The sequence below is a fragment of the Hylobates moloch genome, unplaced genomic scaffold (assembly GCF_009828535.3).
Source record: "Hylobates moloch isolate HMO894 unplaced genomic scaffold, HMol_V3 SCAFFOLD_19, whole genome shotgun sequence".
In the NCBI taxonomy this organism is placed as follows: domain Eukaryota; kingdom Metazoa; phylum Chordata; class Mammalia; order Primates; family Hylobatidae; genus Hylobates; species Hylobates moloch.
In genome coordinates, this window is record NW_026652294.1 from 47,502,684 (window position 1) to 47,527,925 (window position 25,242).

Consider the following 25,242-nt stretch of genomic DNA (forward strand, 5'->3'; position numbering starts at 1 on the left):
AGGAGGACTCTATTGTAGGATTATCAGACTTGCTTTTTAGTCAGTAGTGAGTCATTTGTTGTAGCTTTCTTTTTGCATGCGGTAACTTTCTCTGAAAAACAAGCCATCACAAATTAGTGAATATTGTAATTATTTCATAAAGTTGTTTAGTAGAACCACCCCATTATAATTTTAGCTTATTTTGCATATGTATGTATAAGCTATGGAGGGAACCATGTCTTCACATTATCAAATATGTATAGACAAGACAACTTATGTTTAACTTAAGCTTTTTCCTGTCTACATATAGATTTGTCAAGGAATATTGGTAGGGTTTAGATGCTTTTACATACATACTAACTAGGTGTTTTGAGGGCATTGTGTCCAACTTGGTATCAGTAGATTTTTGTCAGTAATTTTTCTTCTGCTGCTAATGTTGATAAGGATTTGGCATTATGCCTTTCATTTAAACTCTACATAGCAAGTTAAAAATGGTAATTTCAATAGAACTCGGAAAAGGATGATGTAAATGGCAATATGCCATTATAGAAAGAATCTAGGAAATGTGATGTATATTCCTTTGCACTGGAAATTTTACTGGGGAATACTTAACAAAACTTCTGGTTTGCAATGGAATAAAAGGGAGGAGCAGTGGAAAAAGGAAGCTTTTTGTTTACTGTAAAACAATGCAGTGAATTAGACATAGTGGTGTTAGAACAGGAGTCTAAACATGAGAAATCTAGGCAGATTCCATTGGAATGATGAGTTATGTTATGACTCAATCCGGAGCCACCTTCTGGAGTCTCAGAGGTTCGGTGTTTATAGTAGTTATTGAATGCCTACTGTGCACTTTTTTCTAGACTCTGGGATACAGTGGAGATCAAAGTTAAGTTCTTGATATCATGGAACTTAATGATCTAGTGAAGGTAGACATTAGGAGCTGAAGGGTTCATTGGCTCAACTGTTTATATTTGAAAATTTTGAGTCTTTATGGATGTTTAAATTTGGTAATTCCTAGGGTTGCTTGGAGAAATGACTAATTCTGAGGCCAGGGTAGGGAACTTAAATGAGCCTAGAGCATTTTCCATCAGTAAGAAAGAGCTCTTCCTTTCCCCTCAATGATGGAAGTACGTCAAAGGAACACATGAACCAATGGAAAGAGCTCCCAATGGCCAAAGCTGGAAAAATTTGAGCAATAAAATAAAGTAGTATTGGATTATAACCCAAAGTACAAAACAAATGTTTGTGAGTCCATACTGATATAAATGATTACATAGAGGATAGACAAATCTCCCATGCAGAATAATTCCAAACAATTTATGTAGATATCCCACTCTTAAGGAGGTATATAGTGTAACTCTCTAGTCCTTATGTGTGGGTTTTGCATAGTGACTTCCTTCCAAAGAGTGCAGTATAGAAAGGGGGAAAAAAGAGGAACTTTACAGTGGAAAAACTTGACAAACACTGCTTTAGCTAGGTCAAGGTTAATATCAACAGTGATAAATCATGTTGATAGTATGTACCCTTGTTATGATGTTATGAGAATGGTACCTTTACCTTTGTGGTCTTCCTCCCAACAACTCATAAACCCCGTCTAATCATGAGAAGTTAGACAAATCCCAGTTGAGAGGCATTCCACAGAATACCTTACCAATATTATTCCTCAAAACCATCAAGGCCATAAATAACAAGTCTGAGAAACAATAGGAAAGCCAGAGAAACTATTACAGCCACAAGGAGCATTAGGAGACATGACTAAATGTATTACAGTGTTCTACAGTATGTAAAAGTAAGGAAATCTGAATAAAACATGAATTTTAATTAATGTATAATATTAATGTATAATGTGTAATAATGTATTGGTTCATTAATTGTGACAAATGTCCTATATTAATGTTAGATGTTCATGCTAGGATAAATGAGTGTGGATATATGGGAACACTGTACTAACTTTGTAACTTTTCTGTAAATCTGAAACTATTCTAAAATAAAAAGTTTATTACATTTATGAACTCCCTATTAACCCAGGAATTATTTCAAAAATATGTAATTGTATAGAAGTATTTTCTTATAAATTACACTGCTTTTTATTTTTTAAAATTTTATGATTTTTATTTATCACTTATTTTGGGGACAAGGTCTCACTCTGCCACCCAGGCTGGAGTGCAGTGGTGCGATGATAGCTCACTACAGTGCTTTTTATTATTATTATTATTTTTATTTATTTATTTATTTTGAGAGAGAGAGTCTTACTCTGTAACCCAGGCTGGAGTGCAGTGGCTTGATCTCGCTCACTGCTACCTCTGCCTCCCGGGTCCTGGTTCAAGCAATTCTCCTGCCTCAGCCTCCTGAGTAGCTGGAATTACAGGCACGTGCCACCATGCCCAGCTAATTTTTGTATTTTTAGTGCAGACAGGATTTCACCATGTTGGCCAGGCTGGTCTTGAACTCCTGACATTGTGCTGCACCCACCTCAGCCTCCCAAAGTGCTGGAATTACAGGCATGAACTACCGTGCCCAGGCTATTATTATTTTTTGAGACGAAGTCTCGCTCTGTCACCCGGGCTAGAGTGCAGTGGCATGATCTCGGCTCACAGCAACCTCTGCCTCCTGGATTCAAGCAATTCTCCTGCCTCAGCCTCCCGAGTAGCTGGGACTACAGGCACATGCCACCACGCCTGGCTAATTTTTGTATTTTTAGTAGAGACGGGGTTTTGCCATGTTGGCCAGGCTGGTCTCAAACTCCTGACCTCAGGTGATCCACCCACCTCGCCTCCCAAGTGCTGGGATTACAGGCGTGAGCCACCACTCCCGGCCTACAGTGCTTTTTATAGTTGCAGTCTTCTTTCCTATTTGTGCTTGTGGCCTGTGTCTTCAAATGGAGCATATTTGGTAAGCTAAATACCTTTGCACTTTTTTCTCTTAGTAGATCATCAGGTATTTGAGTGACTACAGTTTTTCAGAGTCTGGAAGAATGCAGAAGATGTGGAAGTTTACCTTTGTTTACATTGTTGCAGAAACAAGGCAAATATAATTTTAGAACATTATGGAACAATATACTTTTCTACTGTGAATGAGAGAGAAGGCTCAGTGAGATCTGTTATTAGATGAGTAGTTGGACCCTAAGGAATGGGTAAGCAAAGTACTTATGAATAGTTAAGGAAGCCATCCTGATTTGAACATAAGGACTTACTAGGTTAGGGGAAGCAAGGAGTGAGCTGCATGTATCCTTTACCTTTTAGTTCGCACATCCTTATAACTCGTCAGTGGTTTTCTGAGGATTTTATTTGATTCAACAAGTATTTGCATATTATGTTTAAGATATTATATAATAAACTGTAGGAGAGCTTTATAGCTTAATGAGACAGAGGTAAGACATCACATGAATAACAAGCAAAATGAGAAAGCACTATAATAAAACAAGTAGAATCCAAGTGTTGTTGGAGGTTCACAGGAAGGAAGAGACCAAAATCAGACTGAAAAAGGAGAGTCAGAAAAGGCTTCACAGAAGTTTGATGAATGGATAAGATTTTGAGGGCCAGTGGTTGGGATAATAACATTTAAGGTGGGAAGAACATTATGAATAAAGGCAAAGGCAGAAAAGTCCTGGGCTTATTTGAGGGAAGAGGATGAGCTTGTCAGTCTAGGGGTTAATGAGAGAGAAAACAGGAATCACTGACACTGTTTGAGTGAAGAATTTATAGAAAAGTAGGATGGAGCCTGAATTCACAATGCCTAAACTCTTTTCCTAGGTGGCATTTAGGGGTGAGCCACAACATTCACTTACAGTTTTTCTGTGGATATTAGATAACTCACAAGCTTTAGGGGTTAAAGAAAATAATCTATGTAGAAGTTTTTTGGCACATTGTAAAATACTCTAGATGTATTATTTAAATGTGAACACTGGAAATGGAGATAAGCAGAGGTATGTGATAACCTGGTATAATCTGGCAACTACTTTAGATATGTGAGGTGGTCAGGAAGAGGAAGAGAGATAAAGACATTGCTTTCTGGATGATTGGAAACGTGGTGCAGTTCACAGCACTACGGAGGTCAAAAGGAAGAGCAGGTTCACTAGGGAAGCTGATGAATTCCATTTTGAATAAGTATAATTTGAAGTGATGGTGAGGAATCTAAATGGGTGTGTGGGTTTGGAGCTTGGGAGAAGAGTGAGGCTAGAGAAACAGATTAGGACTCAATTAACAGCATTTACTGAAAGCTTGCTAGGTACATAAGCTTTGCTATGAATGAAATGTGTTTCCCAATATTCTATGTTAAAGCCTAATCCCCAATGTGATGGTATTTGGAGGTGAGGCATTTGGGAGGTAATGAGGTCATGAGGGTGGAACCTTCATGAATAGGATTAGTGCCCCTATAACAAGAGACATGGGAAAGGTGATGGGGGTTATGCAAGCATACAGGGAGAATGTGGGAGTATGCAAACCAGGCAGACGGCCCTCACCAGACATTGACTCTGCTGGCACCTTGATCTTGGACTTCTCAGCCTCCATTGATTTGTGAGAAACAAATGTTTGCTGTTTAAGCCACCTAATCTATGGTATTTGTTTTGGCTAAGGCAAACGACTTGCCAAATTATATTCTTCCTTTTTTTTTTTTTTTTTTTTTTTTGAGAGAAGAGTCTCGCTGTGTTGCCCAGGCGGGAGTGCAGTGGCACGATCTCGGCTCACGGGAGGCTCTGCCTCCCGGGTTCAGGCGGTTCTCCTGCCTCAGCCTCCCGAGTAGCTGGGGAGTAGCTGGGGTGTAGCTGGGGCTACAGGCACGTGCCACCACGTCTGGCAAATTTTTTGTATTTTTAGTAGAGACGGGGTTTCACCATGTTAGCCAGGCTGGTCTCGATCTCCTGACCTCATGATCCACCCGCCTCGGCCTCCCAAAGTGTTAGTATTACAGGCATGAGCCACCATGCCCGGCCATATTCTTTTTTAATGTGTTTGCAACCTGGTGGGTTAATGTTATGAGAAATTTTAGAGTTGAGTGATAATAATAGCCAATGTTTATTGAGCACTTGCTGTGTACCAGGTACTGTTCTCGTGTTCTCTGTGTTTCAATTTGCTTAATCTTTAAAACAACATCATGAGGTGGCTCTTAGTATCCTCCTGTCCTCATTTTTACAGATGAGGTATCTGAAGCAAAGAGAAGTTAAGTAGTTTTTAGCATCACAGGTTCATAAGGGATAGCACCAGGTTCAAACCCATGCATTCTGACCCTAATTATTTAACTCTTTTATAGTGCTTATAGCTTAACACACTATATTACACTGCCTCTATAAGTGTCTCTAGAAAAAGAAGGTAAAGGAAGGAAACTTGGGAGTGGCCAAAAAGTGATGCAAGTCTTTTTCTACATATAAAATAATGTTTAGGCTTCATTGCAAGTATATACTTGAACTTTACAATAAGGTTTCCTTCTCTCGGCATCCTTATGAAGAAAGTAAATTGTGTGGTTTAATTTAAATATACAATATTCATCTCTTGAACAGCCATCAGTTATGAGTGGGTCTGTTTGAATGAAGGCGTCCAGTAGAGAAGGTGGCGATTGAGTCTCCAGCAGCAACAGACAGGATGTTTGGTCTGCACACAGCATAGGTCTTTAAGTCATGGTGAATTTTTGAATGGAGAACGGTACTTTTATGTATTTTCATCCTCATATAGGAATAAAGAATTCACAGAAATACTGGTTTAAGATATATAACAAATCCTTTCAGATAGTTTCTCAAAATAATAGCTTTCATAGAGTGCCTGCTGTGTACCAGATACCTAGACCAAGGACCAAGTGTTTTACATTTATCTCATACTGAATGTGCTGCTTGGCTTTAGCTGAGCTTTTACTTTATTTATTTATTTATTTATTTTAGAGGTGGAGTCTCACTATATTGGCCAGGCTGGTCTCTAACTCTTGAGCTCAAGTGATTCTCTCACCTCAGCTTTCCAAAGTGCTAGGATTATAGGCGTAAGCCACCGCACCCAGCCCTTTTTTATTTTTAACACGTGAACTTACACCAGAACTTGATTATTATGCTTGTTAAGATAAGCTTTACTTTAAAATTACCTCTGATCACTATAAGTAAAAAAATTATAATTGTGACTAGAATAAAATTTATAATTCTGACTAGATTTCTTTAAAATCTGCATTTATTATGTCAAAGTAGATCTATTATTGATAAACTTGCATTCAGTGTTTAAAAAGCTTATTTGTATACTCTCATCTTATTTTATTAATGTAAAAAGTACTCATGTTTGTGAGAACTTTACCAAAATCTTCATCTTTGTTGAAAAAAAATTTTTAAGTAGTTCCTTAAAAGTTGTTTGATATGAGTGGACTAGAAAGGTCATTTTAAATTTGTTAACTGAGGCTGGGCGCAGTGGCTCATGCCTGTAATTCTAACAGTCTGGGAGACTGAGGCAGGAGAATTGCTTGAGCCTGGGCAACATGGCAAGACCCCATCTCTGCAAAAAAATTTTAGACATTAGCAAGGCATGGTGGCGTGCGCCTATAGTCCCAGGTACTCAGAGGTTGAGATGGGAGGATCGCTTGAGCCCAGAAAATTTAACTGGAGTCTGCAGTGAGTCGTGTTTGTGCCACTCCATTCCAGCCTCAGTGACAGAGTGAGATCATCTCAAAAAAATAAAAATAAATTTTCTAACTGAGAACCAATTTTGCCTTGTTGAAATGTTTAAATGCTGATACTGTTCTTAGTAAGGATAATTACCTCAGAACCTGTAATTTTTAATACATCATCAAACATACTAATTAGATTAACTACTTGCCAGGTACTGAATATATTAAGTTAAACTTAAGGGCCTAGTTTGTTTTGCAGCATGAATGAAATGAATTGCCTAAAATTCCTTCATTAAATGACAAGATATTTAGTTAAAAGCAGGGCTAATATGATTGTTGAGGTAAATTACTATATCTATTGAAAGAGGAGGATTCTGAATCTTTTGCAGAACACCCTTCTCTAACCTGGTTTTCAATTAACTGTTTTGTGAACCTGTGTCACCAGTAATTGCTTTAACTGGACTAAGATTTTTTTTTTTTTTTTTTTTTTTTTAGGCAAGGTCTCACTCTGTTGCCCAGGCTGGAGTGCAGTGGTGTGAACATGGCTCACTGCAGGCTCAGGTGATTCTTCCACCTTAGCCTCCTGAGTAGCCTCCTGGGACTACAGGCACACACCACCATGCCGGGCTATTTTTTTTTTTTCTTTTTTTGTATATTTTTGTAGAGATGGGGTTTTGCCCTGTTGCCCAGACTGGTCTTGAACTCCTAGGCTCAAACCACCAGCCCGCCTAGACCTCTCAAGCTGTTGGGATTACAGGCATGAGCCACTGTGCCAGCCTAGAGTAAGATTCTTTAAAAGGAAGTACTAGCCTGAGAGAGTATGTTTCACTCTATATGGTAGTTGAGTTTGGGTTCTAGAATTAATCTACTTGAGTTGGAATCTCAGCTCTAATTCTTCTTTTTTTTGAGACAGTCTCGCACTGTCGTCCGGACTAGAGTACAGTGGCGCGATCTCAGCTCACTGCAACCTCCGTCTCCTGGGTTCAAGTGGATTTTTCTGCCTTAGCCTCCTGAGTAGCAGGGACTACAGGCACCTGCCACCACACATGGCTGATTTTTTGTATTTTTAGAAGAGACAGGGTTTCACTATGTTGGCCAGGCTGGTCTCAAACTCCTGACCTCATGATCCGCCCACCTCAGCCTCCCAAAGTGCTGGGATTGCAGGCATGAGCCACCGTGCCCAGCCAACTCTAGCTCTTAAAAGCAAAATCATTGGTAAATTTCTATGCCTGAATCTCAGTTTCCTCATCTCTAAAATGATGGTAGTACTACTACTTATTTCACAGGGTGGTCGGTGTACACTTGCACATAGTAAATATTTGATAAATGTTATCCAATATGTTTATATTCTTTACTAAAAATATATTTTGTTAAATATACTACATGTAAAAGGACTTTTAATAGCATATTAAGAAAATATTTTCTAAGCCGGGTGTAGTGGCTGACGCCTGTAACCCCAGCACTTTGGGAGGCCGGGGCAGGTGGATCACTTGAGGTCAGGAATTCGAGACCAGCCTGGCCAACATGGCGAAACCCTGTCTCTACTAAAAATACAGCAATTAGCCGAGTGTGGTGGCGCATGCCTGTAATCCCAGCTACTCCAGAGGCTGAGGCACAAGAATTGCTTGAACCTGGGAGGCGCAGATTGCAGTGAGCTGAGATTGCGCCATTGCACTCCAGCCTGGGCAGTAGAGCGAGACTGTCAAAAAAAGAAAAATCAACTATTTTTTTACCCATCAATAAATAAATACATTTACATAATCTTTAATGGCTATGTAATATTTCAGCTTGCTGTTTGCTATCATTTACTTAACTGATCATTTTTATGCATATAGAATTATATGTGATATATTTGCTCATTTTAACATTTTGTAATAACACCTTGAATGTGAATCTGTGTAATACTCTTGTTTCAAGCAACAATAACTAAAACACATACAAAAATTGTGTAGAAGTTTTCTGTAGTACTTAAATTTCATTTTCATTTCATGTTTAGGGGTTGAGATAGAGGCTATTTCTCAGACCAGAAAAATGTAAATTGCTGTCATGTGCCACTGGTCAGGAATGGTGTACATCAGTTGATACTTCTGAAGCACTGGGCCACCTGCTGGAATTTGTATAGGAATGTTATCCTGAATTTCAGTTTTATTTTACAATGATAACATAAGTTTAAAGAACATGCAGAGAAATCTGTGTTCAAGAGCATTTACGCTACTTTTGAGTTGCAGGAACAGTATTATAAAATCTTTTTATGGGGTGAAGGAAGATGGGATGTCTGAGTATTTTTTTTTCTTTCTCTCAAGCAGTCTCATTCCAATCAGCAGTGTAATTGGAATGCAACTCCAATCTGGAGGAGGAAGGGGAATTTTTGGCAAGGATATACTAAGTAGTTGGGAGCTTTATTCACATTAAGCATAGATAGCCATTCATTATGAATACAACTCAGTAAGAACAAGCGTACCGTTCTCTTTCTACAGCTGCGATTTACTCTGATACTATTACCTGGTTTGTTGTATATAGATAACTCCTTTCCTACCAGAAAAATAAATTATTGACCTAAATGAAAATGGTAGTATTTACTGTCATCTGTATTTCTGCAAATGGTTTTCTCTAATCGCTGCCTCAAATGAAATATAAGATTTCCATAAAGTTTAAAACCATATCTTGAGAAAACAACAATAAAAGACATTTATGACATGGTATTTGAATTATACCTGACCTGTGAGCTCTGAGAGCAAAGGACTATGTCTTATTTTTCTTTGTATCTGCAGAAACTGTCATAGCACTTGGCACAAAGTGAGTGTTCAGGAAATGTTGAATGAGAGAGTGAATGATGTAGAAGTATTCCCTTCTCCCTAAGTATCTCAAGATGATCACACCTGCATCTGTGTGAAATACAGAGGCTTTATCCAATACGGCTGATGTCAACTTATTTTGATCATCTCTGCTAATCATTTCAAACCATCTGTCTGAAAAAGGAGTGAGTACAATAGCTAGAACAAGCTAGGTTCTGGGAGTGTAGACTTAAGAATGAGAAACGCTTTGAAGGAATTTGAGAAGGGTAGTAACATGATAAAGTAGTATAAGCAGACTTAATCTAGTACAATTATATGGGCTGTTTGAGACATTGTCCCTAGTGGATTCTGTAGCATGGTACTGTGGTGGTGTAATGCTACATTTGTAGTTAGCACTAATAAAAATTGTCTTGTGCCTACGAAATATCTGTAGTCCAGTATAATGTTTTGCTTTAACACAAAAATTAGTGAGAATTAATTGAATTAATTCACATACTTCAGATTTTTGTGCCTTTCTGTATCTATAATTTCAATTCCATATATATAAGCTTACTAAACATTAAAGATATTGAAATACAGCTCTCTAGGCCAGGGGTCCTCAACCCTGGGCGACGGGCTGCACAGCAGGAGGTGAGCCAGTGAAGCACCATCTGTATTTACAACCACTCCCTATCGTGTATTACCACCTGAGCTCTGCCTCCTCTCAGATCAGCAGTGGCAATAGATTCTCATAGGAGTGTTAATCCTACTGTGAACTGCGCATTCGAGGAATCTAGGTTGCCCCTCCTTATAAGAATCTAATGCCTGATGATCTGTCAGTGTCTTTCTTCACTCCCAGATGGGACTGTCTAGTTGCAGGAAAACAAGCTCAGGGCTCCCACTGATTCTACATTATGGTGAGTTGTATAATTGTTCTATTATATATTACAAGGTAATAATAATAGAAATAAGTGCACAATAAATGTAATGAGATTGAATCATTCCCAAAACCCCCTTGCCCGCCCCCCCCCACCCCCGCCCCCACACTGGTCCATGGAAAACTTGTCTTCCATGAAGCCAGTCCCTGGTACCAAAAAGGTTGGGGACTGCTGGTCTAGGAGAAAGTCTGTACCCCATAGCCTTTGTTCTGGCCTCGCCCACCTAACAAGATTTCTCTCCTGTTACTCCCTTACTGCCCAGCATTTATCAACATTTTTACCTATTTTCTTTAAGAAACATTCAGAAAGCAAAAATGAAACTTCTCCCACACTGCAACCCCTCCCTAGTCCCATGATTCCTAATCTTAGTTCTACTTTCCATAGTTTCTGTTACAAAAGATGATAGATTAATTTTTTTCTAACATAAAATTATAATATTGTGTATACATTCTCCGGGGGGGGGGGGGGGGGGGGGATTCTGATACATACCTCCTTAGTTGAGAATTTGCTGTAGTGACATAATCAGGAGTTTGTCATATTGAAATTCGTGGATTCTTTGAGCATTTTACCAATCTTCTGTGATTAGAACAGAGAATGAAAAGAGCAATGGGCTGTGGTTCTAGTCCCCAAGGTACATTCCCAAGAAACAAGAACAGTGAAGTAAAGCCTCCAGGATGTGAAAACAATTTATTTTTACAGATAAATAACATTACCAGTTCTCAGGTCATGTTTTGACAATCTTCCTTTTAAAAGTTACAAATCAGAGTTTTTGCTTCCAGGGCAGAAAGAAATTTAGTCAAGAGCTGGCTGGAACTGCTTAGATCCAGCATGAAGCATAGCGGTCTGACCAATCCTGATATTATTTCTTTGTTTTAAGTTAATCTTGTTTCTTCTAGAACACTAATGTTGTTTTCCTTAATCTCTTGATTACTAAAATGTAATTTCTTCTCATAAACTTTGAACTTGATTTTAAAGTTCTTTGTTCTTTTGATTTTTCAATTGTTCTTTGAAACTGAATGTTAAACATTTTGTGATTTTTTTTTAAGAATTGGTTAAACACGACCGGATAAGTATGTTTTGAGTAAAGAGAAATGATAAAAATAAGATTTTTTTGAGGAGTGGAGGGGGACAGTGTCTCACTCTGTTGCTCAGGCTGGAGTGCAGTGGTGTGATCTCAGCTAACTGCAACCTCTGCCTCCCAGGCTCAAGTGATTCTCATGCCTCAGCCTCCTGAGTAGCTGAGACTACATGTGTGTGCCACCACACCTGGCTAATTTTTTTTTTTTTTTGTATTTTTAGTAGAGATGGGGTTTTGCCACGTTGCCCAGGTCTCAAACTCCTGGCCTCAAGTGATCTGCCCGCCTCGGCCTCCCAAAGTGCTGGAATTACAGACATGAGCCACAGTACCTGGCCTAAAATAAGATTTCTTAAATCAAAATTATGATTATGTGAGGATTGGCCATTGTTATATAGTATAAAAAGCCCTCTTTTCAGTGCAGTTATTTAGATTATTTTAGGATCTATTTCATTCATTCAACAGATATTTATTGAGTACCTATCAAGTGCCAGGCGTAATGTGTGCTTGGTGCAGGAAGAGATGAGGCAGGCATGATTCGTGCTGTATGGAGTTTACCACCTCCGCAATTATAAGCAACATTCCAAACTTAAACGAGAACAGTAAAATGTGATAAGTGTTTATGGTAAGTATGAGCTTCTGTGAAAATACAAGCGGGGAAAGCTTGAGAGAAACATGTTCTAAAAGGCGTCCTTCCCTTTTGAGACCAGGAGATGAGTAGGTGAAGAAGCCTAGGAAGAATGTTTCAAGCAGAGAGAATGGCATGTGAAGGCTGTGTATGAGAGATTTACTTTTGAGAAAGTGAAGGTTGGTGTGGCTGGATCTTAGACTTGAGGGCCTGGAAGGGAGCTGTGGTGTTGAAAAATGAGGTCAGAGAGGTGAGCGGGAGCCCAGGACTTGAAGGGCATTGAAGCCAATATAAGTTTGGGCCAGAAGACCTTTGGAGTGTTTTAAGGATCTTGGAAGGGGAAATGGATGGAAAGACTTAATTAGATTTTTAGATCACTTCAGGTCCAGCGTGGAGAACTGGAAGGAAGTGAGGCTTTGAGGCAGGGGAATGTTGTAATTACCTAGACAGTAGATGGTGGACTAAGGTGTTGGCATCGGTAATAGAGAGAAGTAGACAGATGAAGGATATTTCCGAGGTAGAATTGCTGAGAATTGTAATTGTCAGGATGTCAGGAGGGAGTACAGTGAAGGTTGCTATGGAGATTTCTGACTTGGGTAGTGGAGTGGAAAGGAAGGCTATTTATTGAAAAGAAAGTCAACTGGAGGGAGGAGCAGGTTTGCGGGGAAGACGTGATTTTTTGGGGGAACGCATATTTGGTTTGTGGACCTGGAGTTCAGGAGAGAACTAAGGATCGGGTTTTATGAATTTAGGTATCATCATAACTATAGAGTAAATGGTAAAGACCAGAGAGAATATATGGAAAAGTGGCTTTTCGGATTCTATTTTTTGAGAGAGAGGAAGAGTTCTGTCAATCTGTTAATCTATGAACTCTCTCCCAGGAAAAATGTGGATTCTCTCACCAGAAAATAAACATATATGTAACAGTTTACATATAATTGCAAGGTTTACAAAAATGGACACTGTGATCCTCAGGTTACAGAGTGAAATAAGAGAATCTAGGGCAAAACCCTGAAGAACTTCAAGTTTTATAGCATAGCAAGATCTGGCAAAGAGAACTTAGAATGAGTTTTATGCCGTGTAGAACCAGGTGAATGTGGTGTTAAACAGAACTGGAAGAGAGGGGTTCTAGAAGAGGGAGTAGTCAGCAGTGGCAAATGCCCATGAGGGGGTCAAGTGCCATAAAGAATGAAAAATGTCCATTGTATGGACTTGGTAATTAGGTCTCCAGGGCTTTGTAGCAACAGTTCAGAGGCAATGGTGAGGGAGGAAGCCAGATTGCAGTGGATCAGGGCATTAGTGGGAGGTAAAGAAGTAGAGTCAAAAAGTGTAGGCAGTTCTTTTTTAAAATGTTTTAAAATTATACTTTAAGTTCTGGGGTACATGTGCAGAATGTGCAGTTTTGTTACAAAGGTATACATGTACCATGGTGGTTTGTTGCACCCATCAACCCATCATCTACATTAGGTATTTCTCCTAATGCTATCCCTCCCTAACCCTCAACCCGCCGACAGGCCCCAGTGTGTGATGTTCCCCTCCATGTGTCCATGTGTTCTCATTGTTCAACTCCCACTTATGAGTGAGAACATGCGGTGTTTGGTTTTCTGTTCTTGTGTTAGTTTGCTGAGAATGATGGTTTCCAGCCTCATCCATGTTCCTGCAAAGGACATGAACTCATCCTTTTTTATGGCTGCATAGTGTTCCATGGTGTATATGTGCCACATTTTCTTTATCCAGTCTATCATTGATGGGCATTTGGGTTGGTTCCAAGTCTTTGCTATTGTGAATAGTGCCACAATAAACATACATGTGCATATGTCTTTATAGTAGAATGATTTATAATCCTTTGGGTATATACCCAGTAATGGAATTGCTGGGTCAAATGGTATTTCTGGTTCTAGATCCTTGAGGAATTGCCACACTGTCTTCCACAATGGTTGAACTAATTTACACTCCCACCAACAGTGTAAAAGCGTTCCTGTTTCTCCATATCCTCTCCAGCATCTATCACCATTCTAACTGGTGTGAGATGGTATCTCATTGTGGTTTTGATTTGCATTTCTCTAATGACCAGTGATGATGAGCTTTTTTTATATGTTTGTTGGCTGCATAAATGTCTTCTTTTGAGAGGTGTCTGTTTATAATCCTTTGCCCACTTTTTGATGGGGTAGTTTTTTTTTTTTTTTTTGTAAATTTAAGTTCTTTGTAGATTTTGAATATTAGCCCTTTGTCAGATGGATAGATTGCAAATTTTTTCTCCCATTCTGTAGGGTGCCTGTTCACTCTGATGAGTTTCTTTTGTGTGCAGAAGCTCTTTAGTTAGATCCCATTTGTCTATTTTGGCTTTTGTTGCCATTGCTTTTGGTATTTTAGTCATGAAGTCTTTGTGCATGCCTGTGTCCTGAATGGTACTGCCTAGGTTTTCTTCTAGGGTTTTTATGGTTTTAGGTCTTATGTTTAAGTCTTTAATGCATCTCAAGTTAATTTTTGTATAAGGTGTAAGGAAGGAGTCCAGTTTCAGTTTTCTACATATGGCTAGCCAGTTTTCCCAACACCATTTATTACACAGGGAATCCTTTCCCCCATTGCTTGTTTTTGTCAGGTTTGTCAAAGATCAGATGGTTGTAGATGCGTGGTGTTATTTCTGAGGCCTCTGTTCTGTTACATTGGTCTGTATATTTGTTTTGGTACCAGTACCATGCTGTTTTTGTTACTGTAGCCTTGTAGTATAGTTTGAAGTCAGGTAGTGTGATGCCTCCAGCTTTGTTCTTTTTGCTTAGGATTGTCTTGGCTATGTGGGCTCTTTTTTGGTTCTATGTGAAATTTAAAGTAGTTTTTTCCAATTCTGTGAAGAGAGTCAATGGTAGCTTGATGGGGATAGCATTGAATCTGTAAATTACTTTGGGCAGTATGGCCATTTTCACAATATTGATTCTTCCTATCCATGAACATGGAATGTTTTTCCATTTATTTGTGTCCTCTCTTATTTCGTTGAGCAGTGGTTTGTAGTTCTCCTGGAAGAGGTCCTTCACATCCCTTATAAGTTGTATTCCTAGGTATTTTATTGTCTTTGTAGCAATTGGCTCTGTTTGTCTGTTATTGGTGTATAGGAATGCTTGTGATTTTTGCACATTTATTTTCTTTGAAGAAGTTTCATTATGAGAGGGAAGAGGTAGATGATGGCTGGCTGAAGGGAGGCTTGGGTAAGACTTGAGTATGTTTAAATGCTGACAAGGTGGTTAGAAAAGGGGACAAGATAGAGGATATGTTTAACAGCTATGAAGATCCCCAAGAACATGGTGGTTTAGATATGAGATAGAGGATAGTCTTAGGAGAGTAGACATTGTCAGTGGAAGGAAGGAAAAAAAAGAATGAATATGTAGGTTTGGTGGCAGTGAGTTGGAGGAGATCTCATGTTTTCTCTTTCTCTGAAGTCGGATGTGAAATCATTTCACTTCATGAATCATAGGATAGTGGTTTGTTTAAAAAAATCATCATTACCTCATTAAAACTGAAGATTGTAATTTAGATTTTTGTGTGTGTTACATGTGTATTGATCCTGAGTATTCTATTCAATTTATATTATGACAAAAGTTTGGGGAGGAGTTCTCTAAATCTAGTTTGTGATTTGTTATTCTTAGCTATGGCCCTAGTTTTCATGATTGATTGAGTTTTTATGTTTTTAAAAACAAAACTCTAAGACATGGCCTAAGGGACTCTGCCTAGTATATCAGTATCTTGTGCTTACTTAATAATTTTATTTATTTAGTGATGACATCTGTTTTCAAAAGGTTTTTTTATGTGAACCCTTAGAGTGATTATATTTATTTAGATTCATTCCCAAGTTTATGTCAAACGAGCTTTTATACACTAAACTTCCAGTAACTGTAATTCATTTAACTGTTAGTAGAAGTGGATAGAAATACCAAACATTACATTCATAGGTATTTTATGAACTAAAATTTACATATATGAAAATTGGTGTTTTTCTCTTGTATCAAGTTTGAGTTAAAGAAGTTTTAAGTTTATGACTCTATAAGCAGATTGATTGATTGATTGATTGATTGATTTATGACAGAGTCTTGCTCTGTCGCCCAGGCTGGAGTTCAGTGGTGCAATCTTGGCTCACTAGTGCAGTGGTGCAATCTTGGCTCACTGCAGCTTCCACCTCCCAGGTTCAAGTGATTCTCACACCTCAGCCTCCTGAGTAGCTGGGATTACAGGTGTGTGCCACCACACCCAGCTAATTTTTATATTTTTATTAGAAACACAGTTTCACCATGTTAGCCAGGCTGGTCTCAAACTCCTGACCTCAAGTGATCCACCCACCTTGGCCTCCCAAAGTACTGGGATTACAAATATGAGCCACTGTGCCCAGCCTGTAAGCAGTAATTTTAAAATTGATATGTAACTCATATACTATAAAATCTATCCTTTTTTTTTTTTTTTTTTTTTTTTGAGACAGAGTCTTGCTCTGTAGCCCAGGCTGGAGTGCAGTGGCACAATCTTGGCTCACTGCAACCTCTGCCTCCCGGGTTCGAGCGATTCTTCTGCCTCAGTCTACCGAGTAGCTGGGACTACAGGCACACGCCACCACTCCCAGCTAATTTTTGTATTTTTAGTAGAGACGGGGTGTCACCATATTGGCCAGGCTGGTCTCGAACTCCTGACGTTGTGATCCGCCTGCCTTGGCCTCCCAAAGTGCTGGGATTACAGGCGTGAGCCACTGCGCCTGGCCAAAATTTATCTTCTTTAAAGTGGGCAATTCAGTATTTTTTAGTGTGTTCACAAGGTTGAGCATCCATCCATGTAAGTAATTTAATGCATAGTAACTTGGAAAATATGGATTTGGGATATCTAGTTTTAATATATTAACTTTAAATTCTTAAAAGATATAGTAGACATATCTTGTCATTTAACTGACGATTTAGGAGAAGGTAATTTGATTTCTCCCATGAAGTTTCTGTGGCATTTAGATGGAGAAGAGAATGTTATTAAAAAAAAAAAAAAAGAAAAAAAACTCATCTATATCAGGAAAGCTTTATCTTTATTTATGATCCTCTTCAGTATAAAATTATTTCATCCTTAAAATAGATATAACAACCTGACTTTACATATCTCCCTTGAACTTTTTTTCCTATTGCCACTGAGTTTCTCAGAGAATAGATCTTGATGGAAGATAGGAATTGAATTTCGATCTTATTATTAGAATATCAGATTTATAAACTTTCTTGCCCTCAGCTATTACTGGTGATCATTGAAAGTTGCAGTCACTGGTTCAACTGTCTTTTGTTTGCTGGTTCGAACGTTTGTGGTCATGTTTCATACCTTGCTATAGTTAGGGTTTAACTATTCACTGCTGTTTTCAGTGTTTTAAAATGTAACAGTACACTCTTAACATTTTAATTTTTCCCATGTATTTTTTGTTTTTTTTTTTTACAGTACTCTGTGCAAAAAACCTGGTGAAAAAGGATTTTTTCCGTAAGTAAATTAACTTTAAATCTTGTGTATTGTATGTAGATCTTTGGGAACAGCGTTTTCAGAATTCTCTGGTTTAGGGGTTTTTCTATTCAGAAATATTGTCAGTGTTATTTTATTGTGAATGCTTTGGTTCAGAGCCATTTGGCATCACATTTTTTTTTTAGAAGGTTTTGTGCCTTTTAGGCTTAGCCCTTTCCTTTTATTCACCTCTCCCACATATTTATGAGAACGAGTGTGTATGCAAGTGTGTAGATGCAGATGTGTATAATGTATATTGAAGGTGTGCATACTACTAGAATTCTAGAAAAGATTTAAGGGATTATTTTGTGAACACTTTCTTCCTTTTGAAAATTTCATGGGAAACTTAACTCATTCAAGATTCATTGGAAGGTAGAAAAGTCATTGAGCCTGCTTGGAATTTCCAGAGTGTAGGAAAGAAATCTCTGCCGCATTTGATCCTAGATGCTCTTACCTCTCCGATTCCAAAGCAGATGTTTGGTTCCCATATGTGCGTTATACTTACCAATCTGTTGCGATTTTTTTTTTCTGGCTTTATTTAGTACTAAGTTTTATGAGAGGGGATTGGGAAGTACCCAGCATGTATATTAACAATCTTTATTCTGTTGTAGCTTTAAATTATTGGTTAAAAATTATACAATTTTTAGTAAAAAAAAAAAAAAAACTTCAGCCAACAAAATTTTTTATGTAAAACATTTGAAATTAGAATAGAGATGATTCATTAAATTTTTAAATTCAAGTCACGGGCTATGTGTGCTGTTTGATTTCATGTGATAGTAGATGATTTTCAGGAGTTTGATTAAAAGAAATAGGCTACATATATATATATTTTTTCTTTTTAGAGACAGAATCTTGCCCTGTCACCCAGGCTATATATAGTACAGTGGCACAGTCATAGCTCACTGCAGCTTCAAACTCCTGGGCTCAAGGGCTCCTCCTATCTCACCTTCCTGAGTGGGTGGACTGCAGACACACTTCACCACGCCCAGCTAATTTATTTATTTATTTACTATTCTTTGTAGAGGCAGGGTCTTGCTATGTTGCCCAGGCTGGTCTCAGACTCCTGGTCTCAAGTGATCCTCCTACCTCAGCCTCCCAAAGTGCTGGGATTACAGGTGTGAGCCACTGTGCCCCGCCAATATAATTTAAAATTATACTTAATTCATTCCACTTGAAATTTTATTATTTTGAGTTTTTCTAGAGCAGAACCTGAATTAAGTTTATAAAATAACATCTTATAAAACTATATAGTTATAAATGTTTATGGTTATCTTTCTGCTTATATGAGAAAGCAAATAGGATAATTTGGAACATAGGACGAAAATTATAAGCAGTTTAAATTTATGTACCATGTGCCTTCTCCCCAGAAGCTTGTCACAGTGGAAGGTCCCAATGGCCACAGAACTCCCCATCTCTCCCTGTTGCCGCCAATCACTGTTGTCTCTCTCAGGCTGCTGCTCACTTCCTACCTCATCCCTGTTGCTACTGACTGAGGTGTACTTTTTTTTTTTTAACCTTTGATAAGGTTGATCTAAGGTGGGATTTATACTAGTGGGCCTGCAAAGTGGCAGATAGGGTTGGACAAGGAGAAAAGGGAGAGAAGTAAGAGGAGCACTTTTCCTTTTTTTTTTTTTTTTTGACGGAGTCTCACTCTGTTGCCCAGGCTGGAGTGCAGTGGTGTGATCTCGGCTCACTGCAAACTCCACCTCTCGGGTTCAAGCGATTCTCCTGCCTCAGCCTCCTGAGTAGCTGGGATTACAGGTGGACGCCAACACGCCTGCCTAATTTTTGTATTTTTAGTAGAGACAGAGTTTCACCATGTTGGTCAGGCTGGTCTCGAATGCCTGACCTTGTGATCCTCCTGCCTTGGCCTCCCACAGTGCTGGGATTATAGATGTGAACCATCACGCCCAGCTGAGAGGAGCACTTTTACAGCTGCTTCTGCACTCTCCAAGACATCTGCTCTGGTTTTGAAGATAAAATCTTCAGTTTTGTCTCCCATCTTTCCTTTTCAAATTTCCTTCCTCTGGAGTCCCAAGACACAGCTTCTCTAATAAAATATCCAGATATTCTTACCTCACTTTTCCTAGGATATCTAGAGGAATCATATATTAATGTTTTATAAACCTTTGAGAACTGATTGTTATCCCTTATATGATCTTTGTCCTTAAATTGTAAGTGAAAGAAAGAAGGAACTCTTTTCCTTTTTTCATTGGTGTAGGCAGTAAAAATTGATAAAAATTCTAAGAGTGTGAACTTGCTTTAGGGATAAGATTAGGGGAAACAGTGTGATTATCTTTAAAACTTAGAATTGGAGACTCTTGATGGCCTGAAAAGGGAAACAGCAACAGTAATCCTTAGGGCTTCAGAGGGGAGTTAGCCAGGGATGGAAGTTACCTCCCAGGTTCACACTGGCCAAGGTCGCAGGTCCATTCTGTGGTAGATTTACATGTATACTTATACAGATTTTTGACCTATTAAGGGTTGCCCACGTTAATTTCAGAGACAGTAATTCCTAAATTCTTCAATTAAATATAAATGAATGTGTTTATTGATCAGTACAGTTATTAATAGTAAAATATAGTTAAGTTTTTGCTTGTGATTGAGTTAAAATTGTATTGAATGAGAACAGCAAATTTTAATACAAAGTATGACTATAGGGTGATGAAATAGATATATATTTTTCATCGCAGGAAAAAATACACTGCCATGTGTTGTCTTTTGAAGAGTAATTTGTATGTGAGGTAATACGGTTTATTGGGTGCTATCTTTGTTGAGAAAAGTTTTATTAACTCATGTTTTTGAACTGTTTTCAAGCTTACTGGCTTTTAAAAATAAGTCACTTGCCCTTTCCCCCAGAATTTTAGCAGGAAAAATTTCAAACATAAAAGCAACAGATAAAAGAATTTTATAGTAAAGACGCACCATCTAGATTCTACCATTAACATTATCACATGTTTACCCATTTATTCATTATCTGTTTGTTTTTTTTTGTTTTTGTTTTTTTTTTCTGACGGAGTCTTGCTCTGTCCCCAGGCTGGAGTGCAGTGGTGTGATCTCGGCTCACTGCAACCTCTGCCTCCTGGGTTCAAGTAATTCTCCTGCCTCAGCCTCCCGAGTAGCTGGGATTACAGGCATGTGCCACCACACCCAGCTAATTTTTGTACTTTTAGTAGAGACGGGGTTTCACCATGTTGGCCAGGCTGGTCTCGAACTCCTGACCTCAGGTGATCCACCTGCCTTGGCCTCTCAAAGTGCTAGGATTACAGGCATGAGCCACTGTGCCCTGTCTTCATTATCTGTTTTATGTGTATTTTTTATATGAAAAGGAGTGTTTTCATTAGTGTGAGATTTGTTCTTCTGCAACATTTTTAAAAAGATTTCTGTGTAAGGTAATGTATTAAGGTGTTTTATAGGGGGCCAAATTGAAGTCATTTAGAACCAAGATGGGTTGGCTAAATGTTGTGTTTTTTTTTTTTTTTCTTGGCCCAATTGAAAATAAAGCTGTTTTCTTTGGAAGGTAACACACTTTTGAGTTGAAAATGTTATTTTATTATTATTTGTAGCTTTTCAAGTGCATTTGTGTAGTAAGGAGGTTTTTGAGCTTTAGCTATTTTATATGTCTCAGAAATGATGGGGGAGAATTGAGACAAAAATTTTTTTTTTTTTTCCCTTGAGACAGAGTCTGTCTCTGACACTCAGGCTGGAGTGCAGTGGCCCGATCTCGGCTCACTGCAACCTCTGCCTCCCAGGTTCAAGCAATTCTCCTGCCTCTGCCTCCCGAGTAGCTGGAACTACAGGCGTGTGCCACCACACCCGGCTAATTTTTTGTATTTTTAGTAGAGATGTGGTTGCACCGTGTTAGCCAGGGTAGTCTTGAACTCCTGACCTCGTGATCTACCCACTTCGGCCTCCCAAAGTGCTGGGATTACAGGCGTGGGCCACTGTGCCTGGCCAAGAAATTTTTTAAAATGCAGAAAGTTCTCTAGCCACTTTATGTTTACCACTAGATGTCTCACTAACTTCGGAAAACCTGATAGCTTTTGACCACATTAGAGTAACTTGGTTCTCAAGTTAAATTTTTGTAGAATAATAAAATCAGGTTAAGTTGAAACCTTTGTATTTTTTTTATTAAGGTATTGAACTTGTGTTTTTGTTTATTGTGTTATTTAACAGAAAGGGAACATAAAAGGCTGTGACTTTCCTACTTAATTATCTGGAAGCCACATTTCGTATGGAAAAAGTTGTTTTTCTTTTATTATGTTATTTTTTTATTTCAATAAGTTTTGGGGGAACAGATGGTGTTTGATTACATGGGTAAGTACTTTAGTGGTGATTTCTGAGATTTTGGTGGACCCATCACCCAAGCAGTGTACACTGTACCCAGTGTATAGTCTTTTATCCCTTGCTACCCCCCACCCTTTCCCCCAGTCCCCATAGTCCAGTATATCATTCTTACACCTTTGCATCCTCATAGTTTAGCTCCCACATGTGACTGAGAACATACGATGTTAGGTTTTCCGTTCTTGAGTTACTTCACTTAGAATAATAGTCTCCAATTTTATCTAGGTTGCTGTGATTATTTCTTTTTAATGGCTGAGTAGTATTCCATGGTGTATATGTGTATATGTGGTGTGTGTGTATATGTATGTGTGTGTGTATATATATATATATATACACACATATAAAATATATAATTATATATATAAATATATACATATATAATATATAATTATATAATATAAATATATACATATATAATATATAATTATATAATATAAATATATATATATATTAGAGTCTGGCTAGATTATGCAAAATATGTCTTGAGTTAATCCACAGGATCAAATTTAAATTTAGTATACACACACACACACACACACACACACACACACACACACCACATTTCTTTAACCACTCATTGTTTGATAGGTATTTGGGCTGCTTCAGTATTTTTACAGTTGTGAATTGTGCTGCTACAAACATGCGTGTGCAAGTATCTTTCTCGTATAATGACTTCTTTTCCTCTGGGTTAATACCTAGTAGTGGGATTGCTGGATCAAACAGTAGATCTACTTTTAGTTCTTTAAGGAATCTCCACACTGTTTTCCGTAGTGGTTGTACTAGTTTACATTACCACCAGCAGTGTAAAAGTGTTCCCTTTTCACTGCATCCATGCCAACATCTGTTATTTTTAAATTTTTTGATTATGGCCATTCTTGCAGGAGTGAGGTGGCATCGCATTGTAGTTCTGATTTGCATTTCCCTGATACTTGGTGATGCTGAGCGTTTTTCAATATGCTTGTTGGCCTATCTTGTTGGTATATCTTTTTTTGAGAATTGTCTATTCATGTCCTTAACCCACTTTTTGATGGGATTGTTTGTTTTTTTCTTGCTGATTTGTTTGAGTACTTTGTAGATTCTGGATATTAGTCCTTTGTCAGATGTTGTTTTTCTTAATCCTTAATTTTTTTTTCCCTGAGATAGGGTCTTGCTCTGTCAACCAGGTTGGAGTGCAGTGGCATGATCATGGCTCACTGCAGCCTCGGCCTCCCAGGCTCAAGCAATCCTCCCACTTTAGCCTCCTGAGTAGCTGAGACTACAGACTTATGCCACCACGCTTGGCTAACTTTTAAATTATTTTGTGGGGGATGGGGGGTGGTCTTACTATGTTGCCCAGGCTGGTTTCAAACTCCGGGGCTCAAGTGATCCTTTCGCCTCAGCCTCCCAAAGTGCTGAAATTACAGGCATGAGCCACTGTGTCTGGCCAATCCTTAATTCTTTTTAATTTTATTTTTTTTAAAAAGCAAGAAACCAGAGAGACTAAATTTTTCAACTAGTTTAATAACACCCAAAGGGAAAGTTTAGAAATGTGATTTTTTTGTTTTTGCTTATAAATATACATTTATATGTTTATTTATTTAAATAGTAGAGTGAAAATAACAAGATAGAGTGAATTCTTCCCGGGAGGAAATACTTCATTTATTGAGGGTGGAGGTAAAAACATTCTTCCATTGAACACATTTATAAATGGTTAGGTGTTATTGAAATACTATGCATAGCACTCAGCTTCAAGAACAATATAGTCAAATAGATTTAATACCCTAACTTACCAAGTTTCTTTGAAACTTAACCCCTAAATTTTGGTCCTTCTTTATTATTTGAAGGTGATAGATCACAGAATCGTAGAATTGGGGAACTGATAGGTGATTTGTCTGTCCTTGAAACTGGGCAAATTAGTATCTTAAAAAAATTAGCATTGATACCAACATGCAAAATTTCTCCAGTCACCAACACTTAACGCTGTTCTAGTATTTTCAGCTGTCCACAGGAAATCTACTCTATCCCAATATGTCTAACACGTGAAGTGTCATTTTTGTCTCTCTAACATTTTTAGTTCCACCTTTTAAATTTTTGTCAAAAGAATCATTTTCATTATTGCTTTGGGCTGAAAACTGTATTGTCATCTTTGATACAAGTTTTTTATTAATTTGTATTAGATCTTTCAGAATAGCTCTCTTGTCATTTCCTTTCCCTTTCCATATGACTTCCCTCATTTAGGGTCTTTTCATCTTACTGTTGGATAATTACAGCAGCTTCATATATGGTCTGCCTGTAGTCTTTCTTTCTTCTAGTGGGCCCTAAATACCACTGATAGAAAAATATGACTGTAGTTACGGCCATGCTCAAGAACCTGAAATGGCTCCCTGTTACCTACCTCAATCAGTCCAAGCCCTGTTGCCTGACTTTTAAGCCTCTCTTACTGGATCAGTCATATTTCCAACACTATTTACTTTTACACCTTAGCACAAGCTCTTTGGTTAGATTCTTCAAAGTCTTTCAAATATTGTATTGTCATACCCTCCTTGGTGCTCTTCCTATTGCTAGGAAAGTCCTCCTCCTCCTGTATGTCCTTTAAAGCAGCAGCCCCCAACCTTTGGCACAGGGACCGGTTTCATGCAAGACAGTTTTTCCAAGGACATGGGGAGCAGGGGATGTGTTGGGATGCAACTGTTCCATCTCAGATCATCAGACTTTAGATTCTCATAAGGAGCTCACAACCTAGATCCCTTGCACGCGCAGTTCACAACAGGGTTCCAGCTCCTGTGAGCATCTAATGCTGCCGCTGATCTGACAGAAGGCGGAGCTCAGGCTGTAATGCTTACTCTCCTGCCGCTCACTTCCTGCTTTGTGGCCTGGTTGTAACAGGCCACGAACCTGTACCGGCCCATGGCCCAGAGGTTGGAGACCCCTGCCTTAAAGCCCAGATGAATTCCCTCCTCCCTCAAAACCCTTTCTTTACTGTTCAGATTCAAACTTTTTCTCCTGTTTTTCTGAGCTCATGCTTGTACGTGTTGGACCACATAGTAAATAAGAGGTAAAATACAGCATAGTGGTTAAGAGCATGAAGTCGAGAGCTAGACATGGGTTTAGAATCTACACTTGAGATTCTGGCCCTGCCATTTGCTACTCTGTGACCTTGGGCTAGTTAATTGACCCCCTTGTGCCTTAGTTTCCTCATCAGTAAAATAGGGATAATAACAGTGTTTACCTCATAGGGTTATTGTAAGGATTAAGGATGAATGTATTTAGAATACTACCTAACATAGTGATGTAAGTGTTTGCGTTATAATCAGTGTCACTAAGCATTCGTTTATTCTCAGGTATTTTTGTTTTTGTTTTTGTTTTTCATGTATAGTATTTTTATTTTTCCAATTAGATAGTAAGCTCTTTTAAGGCAGAGTGTTACATCTTTTGTTTCGGTCTCATTTT

The 25,242-nt window shown here is 38.4% G+C and overlaps 1 protein-coding gene across 4 annotated transcripts in view; it reads left to right on the top strand.

Moving 5' to 3' along the window:
- Positions 1 to 25,242, top strand: part of SMURF2 (SMAD specific E3 ubiquitin protein ligase 2) — a 116,511-nt gene that overhangs the window by 36,437 nt on the left and 54,832 nt on the right. For 2 of the 4 annotated variants that reach the window (XR_009211038.1, XM_032139650.2), the window contains exon 2: positions 17,413 to 17,451. The exons of 1 other annotated variant lie outside the window; for it this stretch is intronic. Coding sequence is in view for 1 of the 3 variants with exons in the window: in XM_032139650.2 (XP_031995541.1) it covers positions 17,413 to 17,451 (39 nt within the window). In the remaining 2 variants the exon portion in view is untranslated. Of the gene's footprint in view, positions 1 to 10,197; positions 10,247 to 17,412; positions 17,452 to 25,242 lie in introns of those variants that run through there. One more of the 4 variants, XM_058431258.1, reaches the window with a different exon arrangement.